General features: G+C 29.8%; 1 protein-coding gene across 3 annotated transcripts in view; it reads right to left on the minus strand.

Moving 5' to 3' along the window:
* LOC111684048 (GATA-binding factor A) overlaps nt 1-16,104 on the minus strand; it is a 59,993-nt gene that overhangs the window by 3,897 nt on the left and 39,992 nt on the right. For 2 of the 3 annotated variants that reach the window (XM_046949042.1, XM_046949041.1), the window contains exon 1: nt 13,423-13,559. The exons of the other annotated variant lie outside the window; for it this stretch is intronic. In XM_046949042.1, coding sequence (XP_046804998.1) covers nt 13,423-13,449 — 27 coding nt within the window. In that variant the 5' untranslated portion in view covers nt 13,450-13,559. Of the gene's footprint in view, nt 1-13,422; nt 13,560-16,104 lie in introns of those variants that run through there. 3 annotated transcript variants of the gene reach the window in all.

Genomic DNA, 16,104 nt, shown 5'->3' on the forward strand with positions numbered 1-16,104 from the left:
TCTAGCTGATTTGGCTGTATGACGTCTGGTCTGGCCAGTCCACATTTTTATACCCTACACCACTATAGTGGGGAGGCTATTATGCGTTTGTGCTGAAGTTTGTAACACCCAAAAATATTGGTCCTAGACCCACTCTAAAGTATACTAATCAGCTCAGAATCACTTTCTGAGTCGATTTAGCTATGTCCGTCTGCCCGTCCGTCCGTCCGTCTGTTTGTGTGTTCATGTACAGGTCGCATGTGCGCACGCTACAGGTCGCAATTTTAAAGATAAATTGATGAAATTTGGCACATACTCTTCTTTTTATTCAAGGACGAACGCTATTGAAAATGGTTGAAATCGGTCCATTATTTCTTCTAGCCCCCATACAACCGTACCCCCGAATCGGGCCTTAAGGCTCACAATTACGTTAAATGTTTTATAATGTCAACAAAAATCAGAAAAAATTAGTTTTATAGAACAATAAATGACAATACAAATTTTTATAGAGATCGGGCCTCATTTGACCGTAGCCCCCATACAAACTCCCCTTCAGAAAATGACTAGAAGGTCAAAATTCACTTATAACTACTAATAAACGATCAAAAATGACTATGAAGTAGACGTAAATTCATTTACCAAAATTTATAAGGATAGGCCCATATTTACCCCTTCTCCCCTATGAGCCCTCTAGTAGAAAATCTCTTTTTTGTCAACAATAAGTAAAAAATTTCACAATAAAACAAATTCAATGCTTTATTTAAAAAAAATCAACAATTTTTAACATACTGACTGGTGTAGGGTATCATATGGTCGGCAATGTCCGACTATAAATTCATACTTGTTTCTCTTTTAGTTGTTAACTCTCTTTTGCGGGCAACATTTTTTTTGCTTCCATATATTTCATTTTATTATTTAGATTTTTTTGTACAATTTTGTTGAATGCAATATAATGCATTGCACGTTTACAGAAGTTTGTCGACAACTTGTAATGTCATAAACACATTTGGAATTTTTATTTTATTATTTTGCATTTGCAGTCAGTATTTATTGGTTTTTACTATATAACTATAATGTGTAGTAAGAAAATGATTTTATATTTTTGTAAAACTTTCAATAGGAGTTGGCGCCGGCACGATATCCGTTCTTTGAAAGATCTATAAAGCTTTTTAATCATGACCACTTAGATCTGTCGATCTTCACAACACTTCTAGGTTTAGGGAAAAAAAAGAACAAAAACAAGCAGAATTAAATTGTTTTTCTCCTAGACACCGATTGATCGTGAAAATGAAATGAGAATTTTGATAGTTTACAAATTTTCAGATAATCATAATAGATCTCCCTGTGATCAATTAAATTTGAGTTAAAAGCACAAGTCAGTCACCAATCAAATCTCTTATCAATGATCAGTTTATTTTTCAGTTTTCATAATTGGGATCACTGTCCGTTATAAAGATTGATTGAATTATAGAAATTCCAGAATTCTAGCTTATAGATTTCCTTGTGATCATTTTTTGTTTTGGTTGAGGATCAAAATGTGTAGCATGATCACTTTCTTACTCTCTTACTCAGATTTTCAGATGATCGTAATAGATCTCCCTGTGATGAATTATATTTAACTTAAAAGCACAAGTTAGTCACCAATCAAATCTCTTATCAATGATCAGTTTGTTTTCCAGTTTTCATAATTGGGTTAATTCTCCTTTATAAAAATTTATCGAATTATAGAAATTCCAGAATTCTAGCTTATAGATTTCCCTGTTATCTCTTTCTGTTTTGGTTGAGGTCCAAATTGGGTAGCATGATCACTTTCTTACTCTCTGATACAACGATTGAACGTGAAAATGAATGAAAACTCTAAGAACTCTTTTTGTTTTTGTTTTGATGATCAAAAAGTGTAGGGAAACTGGTATGATCACTTTCTTACTTTATAATATAACGATTGATCTGGAAAATTACAAGAGAACTGTGATATCATACAAATCTTTATGGTTTATGATCAAAAAGTGTAGAGAAACTAACAGGATCACTTTCTTACTCTCAGATACAATGATTTATCGTGAAAATAAGAAGAAAACTCTGATAGTTTACAAATCTTTACCGATGTTTTAAGAATTTTGCGTATTTTAAGAACTCCTTGTGATCAAAGGTCGGTTTTTATAATGGAGATTACTTTAATGTCTTCTACTTAATACAAAAAGTGATCGTGTTATAGGATCAAAACTCAGTTAAGAACATTGATACAGATTTTATTCGTTTTGACATAAGCCTGTTATAATTGAACCTTACTGATATACTTTTAGATCGATATCCATTAATGGAGCTACTTCGATACAAACGATCATTTGGGGTTGAACCATTGAAATTATATGGAAAACTATTATTGTTTTGAAAAGAAAATACGAATGATGATCACGATCGCTACGATTATTGTATTTTATTGATTTAATGATTACCATGGTTAGTTTTTGTTCTTTTAATTTTTTTTTCGTTGAACTAGAATAGCGATCAGTTTTGCACTCTAATATTGATGAACGTGAACAAGAGAACCGTAATTTTGCGAATCTCTTGTAAACACACGTAAGTTAAAGACCACAAAGTGAACTCTCTGCCGATGCCCGTTACGAAGACAGTTAAGTTTAAAAATATATATATTAGTTTAACGACATTTCACAATGATTTCACAAACTTATCATTAAGATATTTTTTTCTGAAATTAAAACAATAACTCACTAAGTAAATGCAAAAACCTTTGACTGACTGCAATTTGTTAAAACACAATAAATTATTAAATATGTTGAAAAACTCAACAACAAATACAATCACTAAATCTTATCGTAAAAATGACAAAAGGTAACAAATAAATTGACAACTTCTCAAAATAATCTCTCAACAAACAAAGTACAAAACACAAAAAAAAAATTGTTTAAATTAACTTGAAAATTTAAAAGTAATGTATGATCCAAATAAATTATTATAATGCTTTTTTCTATTTCTTTAATAAATCTCCCATAAAGTTAAAAGCTGACTCATCATCCTCATCAAATTAAGATGGAATTGACAAAAAAAAAAAATCAACACTTCCTCTCTACATTTTTAAAACAGACCCAACGTCCAGTCTAAGTTTTTAGTGTTGATCACACAAATTACTTTACTTCCTTTTGAAGATTTTTTTGCATAAAATATATTTTCTACGCTGTATTTTTATTACGTTCCTTTTACCCCGTATGCTGGTGTTTAATACTTTTTTCTGTGCTTTGTGGTGGATAGTGATCATGATCATCATCATCTTCCTGATGCCATAAATAAAGTCAAACCTGAACACAACAGACAAATTGATCCACTCGAAAATGCATTAAAATATAAAACGCACATTTTGATGGTAAATGAATGGTAAAAAAATAGTTGGAGGGAGTGGTGGAGCCAAAGAGGCAAAAAATAAGAATATGCGCTCTGATAAAGTTAAAGTAACAAAGAAATCATTCGCTCTCGTATTGTGAGGTTGTTTTTGTAACAAAGAATGTTGGAATGTCATGTAATCAAGTCTCAAATAATTATTGGGAAATGTTCGTTCTTTGTTAGTGTTCTCACGTTATTAATTAATCCAGTTATCGTTAAAGTTAAGAGAGTATTTGGGAAAAGCTGAGGGAAGAAAAACGCTACAATTTTGTACATAATGAAACGCCACCTTTGGAAATGGAATGGTATTTTTTTAAGATCTTTATGATTATGTGGAGAATTAGGTCAAAGTTTGAACCTTCTTCTATAGGTTTCTTTAAAACTGTCTCTCTTGTTTTCACTCTTTGGAAAAAAGTTCAAAATCTGATTTTTCACTATCTATCGATCAGTGCTCTACAGGATCGTCAGAGTATTTGGGGAAAGCTGAAAAAAAACGCGGGAATTTTGTACATAATGAAAATGAAATAGTTTTTATACTTATGAAAGATTTTGATCTTTCTGAACATGTGGAGAATTAAGTCATACTTTGGACCTACTTCTACAGTTTTCATTCAAACTGCCAGATATTCTAATATAGTGTAAATGTCAGGAGCATCATTATTTTTAGGATCTTTGCAAAAGAAATTTCAAGATCGTCGAGATCAGTACTCTACAGGATCGTCAGACCCTTCGTAACATGTAGAGAATAAGGTAAAACTTTGGCGCTTTTTATATAATTTTCTTGGAAACTGTCAGAACTGGAGATCACAGCACTTGAATCTAGTTCCCTTAAAAATCTAACCGCCTTTGAATGTTGATGATTTCCTTTAAAAAGAAGAAGGAGAAGAAGATGTAAGATCAAAAGATCGATTTACATTGAGACTTATAGAAAGAACTAACTGATTCTACATGGTAATAACAAGGTTCATGATTCTGGTTCTTTTAAAAATCTGCCCGATTTTGGATTAAAATGATTGTTTTTGAAAGCGGTTAGTTAGATCAAAAGATCGTCTTACATTAGGATTAAAAGTTCATAAAAGATATTTTCTTTAGAAAGTCTGAAATTCAGATATAGCTTAATCTGATTCTAGATGCTAGAGATCAAGAATTTGGATACCGAGTATTATTATATCTCTTAAGAAATCTGATCTTTAAAGTTTAATGTATTTTTTATGTAATAAGTAAGATCAAAATATTGTCTTACATTAGAATTAAAAGTTAATAAAACATGTTTCCTTTAGAAAGTCTTTAATTCGGATATAGCAAGATCTGATTCTAGATACTGGAGTTTGAGTATTTTGCATTATTATCATATTATTAGTTGCATTAAGATATTGAAGATCGTGGATATCGAGTCTTATTATGATTAACTACAAAATATCTCTAAAGAAATCTGACAATATATTCAAAGTTTTAATAATTTTTCAAAGAGAAAAGTTCTATGTTCTTGAGAAAACATCTTAAGAAATTAGGATCACCTCATTTGATTTAAACACATTTTGAAACTTTTGTCTGAAAAGTTTTTAGGTTAGGAACAACGCTAATGAGAACCCGGGTGAGCAAGTATTCGTAAGATTTAAGACATCTTTATAGCGTCCTTTATTTTGTAAGCCCCCGACTGATCGACCAACAACAAATATATGTGATCAGTTTTAATAAATTCTAACACTGATATAATTTATTAAAACTGATCACATATTTGTACGCTCCCTGTGATCAATTCTTTTTTTGTTTGATGATCAAAAAGTGTATGGAAACTGGCAGGATCACTTTTTTTTACTTTCTGATATAACGTTTGATCGTGAAAATTAGAAGAGAACTCTGATAGTTTACAAACCTTCGTGGTTTATGATCAAAAAGTGTAGAGAAACTGTTTTGGTTGAGGATCAAAAAGTGTACGGAAACTGGCATGATCACTTTCTTACCATCTGATACAATGATTGAACGTGAAAATTATATGAGAACTCTGATAGTTTATAAATCGTAATCGATGTTTTAAGAATTCTACCAGTTTTTAGATCTGCACATTTTTTTCAATGATTATTTTTTTTTTAATTCCCAACACCTTTATGATGACAAACAAATGATATGTTTCCATAACTGATATTACATTAATGTCTTCTGTTACAAAGATTGATCGAATTATAGAAATACCAGAATTCAACGATCTTCCTGTGAATTCTCTATTTTTTGTTTGATGTTAAAAAATGTATAGAATGCAAAAAAGTCTAAAGAATTTAAAACAAGATGAACTTGTCTAGAAAAAAATTGTAGTTTTTTTTTCCATAAAATAATAATTAGTATTTTACAAGAGTGCCTTATAAATTATTGCATTTATTTAGCTCTCATTTTCATAACGATCATGAGTACCTTATTTCTACTCATAATTATGAGTAGTATGATCATTTCTATGATTGTTTATTTGTTTGTAGTAAAAAATCATACTTGATGACGCCTTTTACTCAAAATATGTACGTGTGTATATGTAAGTAAAGAAGGAATCTACTGTTTGTCATACTACTTTCCACAACTCTCAGACTTGACTACTTTTTCAAGTAGTGATAATTTATAATGATCACTTTTCATATATAATTTTTTTCTGTTGCTTTTTTTTGTTGTTGTTAAAAAATTAAAAAAACCAACTTCAGTTAGTAAGTCATATAATGCTTTTTTTTAATTTTTTGTTTTATTTTAAACCACTTAACGTTTTATTTCCTTTAACACTCAAGTGTTTATATAAAATGTTATGATCGTTCATTTGATCGTTTTTTTTAAGTCGACCTTTTTTTTGATACGGTTTTTGTGTGTGGAGTATTGAAATAATATCCTGTATATTTAAGATCAAGTAAGTCGTCCGTCGTCTGTCGGTGGTGTTAGTCTGTCCGTGAGGCTTTGTTTTTGTATCGATTACTCTTTTGAAGAGATCACTGTGTTTGTGGTTAGTGTCAGGGTAGAGGAAAAACAATTGTGTAGTTATGTGGGGGTTTTAAAAGCACTTAAATATAAAGATTTTGGATTTTTGTTAAAATAATGAATAATATTTAAATGGTTTTTAATTGGAAAGTGTTTTTTTAATATATAATCAAATCGATATAGAGTTTAAGTCTGAAAGATAATATTTAAATTGGACTTATCAATTCCAATCAAAGCAAATCAAATTGAAGGGATACAAAGTATTACGGCCGATGTGTGGATCTTTTGTGCAGCCCAGAGATACAAAAGCTAAGCCGGCTAAACGTAGCCGCTGATAAAGATTGGAATCGCTCATGTATTTCGGAAAATAATTTCATCAATTTGAGCGAAGTTGCCACTATTTTCAATTCTTAATGCAAATTGAAAAGAGTTGCCACACATAATTGTGCAAATATTAAAATATTAAAATATACTATAAATGTCTATTTTCTGCAGAAAAAAAAAACTTATATAGAGACAAGTTTCTAAATAACAGACTTTTCAATATAATAAACGCTTATAAGGTCAATTTCTAGAGAAAAAGTTAAATTGAGAAGACAATTTAGTCGCCGCCGATATTTTCTACAATAAGCCGCCGCCGACCATTTGGCATCGGGTTGTATCTCTGGTGCAGCCCGTTAGTTTACCATACAAGTTTTAGTTCATGCATGAACGTAACTGGTTTTGTTGTCTAGAGGTTGAAGCTGTATTTTGGGATTTATAACGCAGCACCCTGGATTTTAGCTCTACAAGCCCCTATGATCTAAAGTGTGCTCATGTAAGCCACAGAATCTGAGACCACAATGTCCACTAAGTAATCCCGTTAGTACTTGAGAAAGCTTTTATTCAGTGCTTGTAGCTTTTGGCTTTACGCATAAAGGTAACTGGTTTTGTTGCTGAGAAGTTGAAGATGTCTATTGGGGTTAGTAAGGCAGCAATAAGTAGTCCCGTTAGTACTCTGAGATTGCATTTATTGCGCGCTAGTAGCTTTAGATAGTGTAATGAAAGAAATTTTGTCTGTCTGAGCCCTGATATTGTTTCCCAATGGCGAGTAAATTCAGATTTTAACCAAAAGTCACTTGTTCATAATACAATTTGGATTATATTACTTTTTTTAATTAAAATACTTAAAGTTTTTTTAAATCCCTTAAAGAAAAACGCTAAATTAGCCTTTTTCTGATGACAAATTATTATTGAAAATGAGATTCTTTTTTTTTTTTTTCTTTTGCCCAAGATGCCTTTAAGATTTAAATTGATTTTTTATTGCTGTTTGTTTAATTTCTTTTATGAGTTTGTCTTTTTTTCAAACTCTTTCATCTTTAGCTGGTTTCCAATCCTTTTTTTTTGGTATTTTTTTCCCAACACTCGTCCACCTTTATTAGTTTGATGACAAGATTTTTGTTTTGAGTTAATGTTGCCTAAAAATGCTTTTGATGTTGACCGATCATGAGGGGAAAAAAATAAGTGATCGTTTCAAAACTTGTTAAAAAAACGTGTGGCGTTTATAAAATAAAAAGAAATATGTATATATTTGTGTATATGTGAACGTGTGATCAAATTGCAGTGATTTTTCACAAAAAATTTATTTCAAAATATTTGCATATTTAGTTTCATACTTGAAATAACATCCAGAAAACTGGTTCAAAATGAAATGTTATCAAAATGTTTTTACCCGATCATTATGAATTTTGTTTATGGAAATTCTTTGCCGTCGGAAGTTTTGAAAGCTTTTTTACTGATCAAACATTTTGAACTTTATTCTTTATTACACATTTTTCTGCCGATCTCATGGAATGCATGTCTGTCTGTGTCTTTTTTAGAAATAGAAAATGTATTGCTTTGCTGTTTAAGTTAATTTTTTTAATTTATTCTGTTTTTTTTTATAATTTTTGCAAAACAATAATTACATTTCCTTTTGAAAGCTTATAATGATTGATTGATTGAATGTTAATGAAGTGTTAATTAGTTTAATAATAAGTTGAAATGATTGAAAGTGTTATTAAACAAAGTGGAGAGTGAAATTAGCTTTTTGCAATGACTTTTGTTTGCCTCTACATTTAAATGAATTTGATTATTTGAGGCAAATATATACATTGATTGTGGCAACTAAAGTTTTATGAGCGTAAACAGTTATTGACAATCAAACTATTCTTAATTTGTAAAAAAATAAAACAAAATAGATTTAAAAGCTGTCACCAATTGCTTGTCGAAACTTATGGTGAATATTTTTTAAAAGGTTCCAATGTTCGAAAGATAGCTTTCGTAGAGGATATGAATGATTAGAATATTGATATGGATGATAAGATCGCGAAGGTCAGATCAAAAACGTTTGAAATATTTTTGTATTTAATCACTACTTGCAACTGAAAATGAATCCTTTATGTTAAGTCTAAGAGAACAAACCGAATCAACACAAAAGCTCGCCGACTCGGAGTTGAAAGAACGACGACCAGCTATACCGCATGAGAACCTATACCGAATGCAACTGATTCTCTTGAAGTTAGCATTAGGCTAGAGTCCAGACAATATCTGTAAAATACTTTTTTACAAAGAAGTGATTGTATAATTTTGCTCTACCCGGCTTTTAGTTCAGTTCTTGCCACTTACAATTACTATCTTCCGTTCTACTACTAATATGTGTAGTAGAAGCAAAAGACTTTTCCGAAATAAACTACACTTCAGAGCAGGGTAGTTGAAATTGACTCTTTTTTCCTTCGAAGGATAAAAAGTTCTTGTATCTCGAAAATAATCTCCATTCCCATTTCAAATGCACGCAATTATTTAAGAAAGTTTATTGAGAAATTCTCTATTAGTATTAAAGCTTTGTCAAACTTTTAATTTTATTTAAAATTAGTCTTTTAATTCCATACAAAGTTAAACTTTTGAAAAATTGCAGCTTTTCGTTTTGATATCAAGTGCAAACTCATAAAGCTTTTGTCAACTATTTAACAAATATTAAGAAAGCACTTTCATGCATAAACTTAAGCTTTTACTTTGATTTAAATTCATTCCCTATTTGAGATAAAATTCACTTTCAAAGTTTTACATTTAAGAAAGTCCTTCGATTACAAATCGTTTAACATTTGAAATAAAACAACTATAGTTGTCCATTTGTTATCAAATGTAAACTTAAAGCTTTCGCCAACTATTTAACAGATAATACAAAAACACTTCCATTTGAAGTTTTTAAAGTTTTCTTCAAATTTTATTTTGATTTCAAAACGTTAACAGTTTAAGATAAGTTTTTGGTTTCAAATAGTTTCACATTTGAGATTTAACACAAAATCATATGTTTCAAACACTACAGCTTTTCCATTTGTTATTAAAAGCTTTGAAATTGCTTTTCGTAATTTAAAGCTTTTTTACACTTTTACTTTAACTACAAAGCTATAAATCTTTGAGATAAGTCTTTAACTTTTTATGGTAAGTCTTTGATTTGAAATGTTTTCACATTTAAGATCAAACACAAAATCACATGTTTCAAACACTACAGCTTTTCCATTTGTTATTAAAAGCTTTGAAACTTTCTTAAACATTTACTGTGATATCAAAGCTTTATATCTTTGAGTTCTTGATTTCAAGTCATTTAACCTTTGAGATCAAAAAAAGCCACATTTGAAATTGCTTCTCAAATTATTTAAGAGAGCTTTGAAAAAAAAAAACACGTCCAATTGTTAAGAAATTTACAATTTACAAATCTAATTATTAAAGCTTTTCTTAAATTTTACTTTGATTTGAAATTATTCTCTATTTGAGATAAAATTCATTTTCAAAGCTTTACATTTAAAAAGTCTTTTAATTTCAAAACGTTTCACATTTGAGATCAAACACAAAGTAATTTTTTTACAATTTAAAAGCTTTTGTCAATTCTTAATGGAAGTTTAAAAATTATCATAATGCAAAATAAAAATAAAGTTTTAATAAAATAGATCCGATTTGGAAGCATAGACTTAAAGATTATTTAAGGCAGTTATGGGTAAAAAGCTCTCTTGCTTTAACATATACATATAAAAACTCATATATGTATGAAAATAAATTAAACCAGTAAAAGATCGTATGTCGTTGCCGATGCCTATTTCCTTTTCTTGAATATGTTTAGAAAATAAAACTTACAAACGTGGAGGGGTGGAAACATATTAGTTCGATTCCACAAAAATATCTGTTAAAGCAATTAGTATAAATTTGTTTGATACACTAAAAAACATACTAATATATGTATTATAAATATTCATAAAAATTTTAAAATTAGATATTTTTGAAACTTTAAGAGAAATCATTATAATCACTGCACATTTCCAATGCAAAATCTTAATACGGAATCATAAATATAAAACCTTGACCTAGGCTATACTAATACTAATTGAATATATTTATATGCTAGAGAAAAAGTTTAATGCTTTCTGGTTTCTGTGACCACATTGGTTTCATCATAGTTCAAGAGTTAAAAATCTTGAAAAAAAAATATTTTTTTTTTATTAAATAGCACTTTAAAATATTTCTACACTTTTTATAATTTTTTTTAAATTTTCTACAATTGAATTCTTTTTTTTTTTTTGAAGGAGCCATCTGTTTTTCTTAGTTTGGTTTTTATATGAATAATTTTTATTTTAAATACAATTTACGCTTTAATTTCATACATCATCGTTTTTATATTAATGGATAAGATAATAGAAATAATAAAAAGTATTTTATAGAATATGGAAATTTTGTTGGAAAAATGAAATTGAAAAAAAATTGAAAAAAATATGAAAATATTTCAAGGGTTTAATATTTAACGAATTTATTTAAAAGTGAATTTGTTTTGAATAAGTAATTGAAGCAAAATTGAAAAAAAAAATTATTATTTCTAGGAAATAATTTGTATTTTTTTTAGCAATTATATCTATGGTAATGAGAAATTAAAATTTACATATTTGTTTTAAAATTACACCATTTGTAGTGAAGAAAATCGTTCAGCTTGTAGACAACTTCATACAAATAACATATAAAGTTACATACAGCTTCTTGTTTGCTTTGCTTATTCTACAAGGAAGTTAATCCATAGATCCAAAGGAGTCAATGAACTACAAAGAAAATTTTTGCTTAGCCCAGCAGTTCGGGCAAAGGGTTACCCCTAACCACTGACCGTCTAGCATTTTAACATGTGCTTGTCTTGCGTCACCCCATAGATTAGGGAGAGACAGATAAAAAGCTTAAAACTGTCTACTCTTTTGCTTACAAAGGATGCAGTAAGGTCTTAGTGTAATCCCTAGCCAATCGACCGTCTAGCTGTCTAGCTATTTTAACATGTGCTTGTCCTACGTCACCATATAGATTACAAAGAAATAGACAAAAAGTTTGACTACTCTCTCGCTAACAAAGGGGACAATAAAATTACGATTATCTTTACCCTCGTTTACAAAGAGTTGATCCATAACGAAAGAACCAACTAGATGGTTAGAAATTATCGAAATTCACTATATTTTTCGGATGCATTTACTCTTTGTTGAACTGATGGGAAGCTTGTTTGTTTAAAATGTTTACTCTCTAGATTTCTTGGGAACAATAAAGTGACGAGAGTCTCTCCTCTCGCTTACACAGGGGACCCTAAAGTGACGATAGTGTGATTCGTTTGCAGAAAATGCTGTTCACTCTCTAGATTACTTGGGGACTGTAAAGTAATAAGAGTATTGATTTTCGTTTAGAAAGAAGATACAAAAATGGTAATTGTATTCATTGTCGTTTACAAGGATTACATTCGTGACATGGGGGTAATTAGAATCAAGCATGTGGTTCGATGTGAATGAAATCGGTGTATATTTCAAATGAATTGAATCTTTGCCGTACTACTGCAATTTAAAGCTGTTTACAGCTTTTCCGCCACCGACATTCATAGATTACGGAGAGACAATCAGAACGCTAGTGCTATAGCGTCTACTCTCTCTCGCTAATACGCGGGATACTAAAGTGTCTTCACTCACGTTTACAAAGGAAGTATTCGTGAGGTAAAACGAATCAGAGAAAACTTGGTGGCTCTAATTAGTCTATCTATTTATCGTTACGCCCTAGATTGTGAAGAGATAGTCAGAAAGTCAATGTACGTTTTGTAGTTTGTTTTTTTTTTAACCATCCACTCTCTTGATTACTTGGAGACAGTAAAGTGATAAAAGTCTTGATTTTCGTTAACAAAGAAGACAATAAAATTGTAACTTTTTTCACTGTCGTTTAAAAAGATTACTTTCGTAACGTGAGAAGTATTAGAGCCAACCTGGTGTTTAGACGTAAGTCGAAATGTTTGCTAAAGTTTGTTTTGTTAATGCTGTCTACTCAATAGACTACATGGGGACTGTAAAGTAATAACAGTCTTGACTTTCGTTTATAAGAAGTATATTCGTGACGTAAGACGTATTAAAGCTGTCCTGGTCGTTAGATATTAGTTGAAATTACCTCTTTTTCGGATACATTGTCTTTTTTCCGAACTGCTGGGTACGTGTTTTTGTGTTTTTTTGTAGTTTTTGCATGAAATGACAACAATTCATGGGTTAATTTGGACCGATTTTGTTGCTATTAAATAGCAAACTTATTGAAAGCATGTCTAATAGAATTATGGAAAATTTAAATACCGAAGATATCTGGGGTCTTCAGAAAGTTTATTTTTAAAAAGCATAAATATAGTCAAACAGGCAGACAGACGGACGTATTTTAATCAACAAACTTGTGTGTATTAGATCTTGTCACGAAGGTGAAGAATATAAAGATCACTATATATAACATTTTGAAATGATTAAGGAGATATTTAGAGAGTTCTTTCTGGACTTATTTAATCACCAATCTATGTCGTTGTTTTGACAGTGTAACATATCCAGGTACCTTTTGCCAACCAAACATTACAAATTTTGTTTTTAACTTAAAATTTATAAAAAGTTAAACTTTATCACAATTTTTTCATCTCAGAAACATTTTTTTTTTTGGAAATTGTTGTTTAATTTGAAATATCGTTTTAAAATTTTTCTTTAATTTTCTTTGTTTATTTTTCTTTAATTTAAATAATTAATTGAAATTTTTAACACTTACTTCACCGTCGCTTAATAGAATTCCCATTTTTTTATTTTGTTTTAATTATTTCACTTTTTGTTTAATTAATTTTAATTAAATTCTGTATTTGTTTTTATTATTTTTTCACTTAAAGAATTTTATTTTTTTTTAATTGTTTAATACAATTTTTTTTTTTTAAATTTAAACAATAAACTTTTAAATTATTTATACAATTTTTTTAATTTGTTAGCAAACAAATTATTTATTTGAATATTTTTTTTGATGAATATTTATAAAACCATTATAAATAGTTTAAAATTATTTCTCTTTTTTTAATAATTAAGATCTCAGGGCAAAATAAACAATAACAAAAAATAGTTAATATTAAAACCGCGTTTTTCTCAGCTACTTTTAAAAAAAACTTATTGTAGTTAAAATACGTTATTGAGAGTTTTGAATTTAGATACGTATCATTTCGTAATGTCGATAGATGGATTTTGAACTGTATTCCTTGAGGCCAGTTAAGATACTAAATAATATCAAAAAAAAACTTGTCAAAGTAAACACACAAACTTAAGCAGCAAAATTCAGCCATACAACCAGTCTATCAGCCAGCCAGCCAGCCAACAGAGTCAAGTTAGGATATGTAGGTAAAAAAGCCGGTATTACAGACTACAACAACAACAACAACAATAAATAAACAACAACAAACACTATACAACTACTAACAACAAACACTAACAACACAAGCATGCTCAGATTCAACTCAATACTACCACAAGAGCTCAGAAGTCAAAATGTTGCTGTTGTTGTTTTTGTTGTTAATCTTAAGTCAACATAAAAAGTCAATTTTCATCAATGAAACCCAAAACTGAAAACCCTTATAAAATACACTAAAATCTTCTTCATTGGTGAGAGAGTCTCTTCTCTACATTGTTAGAAGAGTGAGTATAAGAATTTTCTTTTAGAGTTTCAAGTGTTAAAAAGAGATAGAATATTATTGTTTGTTGTAAGTAGTAGTATTCAAAAGAAAAGGGATATAGTATAGTTTTTCCAATAATTTTCAAGTGGAAATATCATAAGAAGTATACAGGTAATCTAGACCAATAACAGCAACAATAACAATAATAAACATTACTTCAAAACTTCAAACTCTACTCAAACACTTAAGACGTAAAAGGAAAGGAAGTAAATAGCCTTATATAGTTTTTGTTGTTGTAATATTTGAAATGTGTTTGTATTAGTTGGTACAATATTGTAGTTTATTTTGTACAAACAAAAAAAAGCGGAAGGGAATCATGTAATCGAAAGCGTTTGCAAGGCTGGTGAATGAGTCCAGTATCAAAATTTGATAAATCTATTTGAATCGAAAAGAAGATATGGCTTGTTCTAGATTTAAAGGAAATTAATTTATTAAAAAAGTGAATTTACGGCCGCCAGATTTGAGTGGCGGCCAGAACCCGCGAAATGCGGGTTCTGGATTCAGTTATATATTATTGCTGAAGTTTACCATAACATTGGATGTAAGGCCGACTTTTGGAGATAGCAAAATTTTTGGTATATAAGGAACTTTGTAGAGGGAATAAAGTTTTTTATATACCAAAAATTTGGGTATCTATGATTATAGTAGTTCCCATACAGACCACAACTGATGTAAATAATACTTCTTATAATGTGCGTGCGAAATATTTGATATTTCGTCTGATTTTTGTGCTTATGTTTTGGCATATTAAAGATTCAGGTCAAGATGCGCTAATTGCGGTTTATGGTCTCAATTATTTTTCCAAATATAATATTTTTCATTGGATTTAAGGCCGACAAATTCTACTTTTGGATAACATAAAATTATTTTATAACAAGTATGAATTTATAGTCGGACATTGCCGACCATATGATACCCTATACCAGTCAGTATGTTAAAATTTTGGTTTTTTTAAATATAAAGCATTTAATTTGTTTTATTGTGAAATTTTTTACTTATTGTTGACAAAAAAGAGATTTACTTCAAGAGGCCTTATAGGGGAGAAGGGGTGAATATGGGCCTATCCATATAAATTTTGGTAAATGAATTTATGTCTACTTCAAAGTCATTTATGTAGATTTTGATCGTTTTATTAGTAATTATAAGTTAATTTTGACCTTCGAGTCATTTTCTGAAGGGGAGTTTGTATGGGGGCTAGGGTCAAATGAGGCCCGATCCCTATTAAAATTAGTATTGTCATTTATTGTTTTATAAAACTAATGTTTGCTGATTTTTGTTGACATTATAAAACATTTAACGTAATTGTGAGCCTAAAGGCCCGTTTCGGGGGGTACGGTTGTATGGGGGCTAGGAGAAATAATGGACCGATTTCAACCATTTTCAATAGCGTTCGTCCTTGAACCAAAAAAAGTGTATGTTCCAATTCATCAAATTATCTTGAAAATTGCGACCTGTAGCGTGCGCACAAGGTTTACATGGACACACAGACAGACTGACGGACGGACGACTCAGAAAGTGATTCGATTGGTATACTTTAAGGTGGGTCTAGGACCAATATTTTTGGGTGTTACAAACTTCAGCACAAACGCATAATACCCTCCCCACTATAGTGGTGTAGGGTATAAATATACATGGAGGTTCACACATAGTGCTCTACTTCATTGCATTCAACTCATTTGTCTAAAAAGTAAAATTAAGTATTTGAATGCTCTGGAACTTTAAGGTGTTTGGGCGCTTTT

This window comes from Lucilia cuprina, chromosome 4 (assembly GCF_022045245.1).
Source record: "Lucilia cuprina isolate Lc7/37 chromosome 4, ASM2204524v1, whole genome shotgun sequence".
NCBI classification, from domain to species: Eukaryota; Metazoa; Arthropoda; class Insecta; order Diptera; family Calliphoridae; genus Lucilia; species Lucilia cuprina.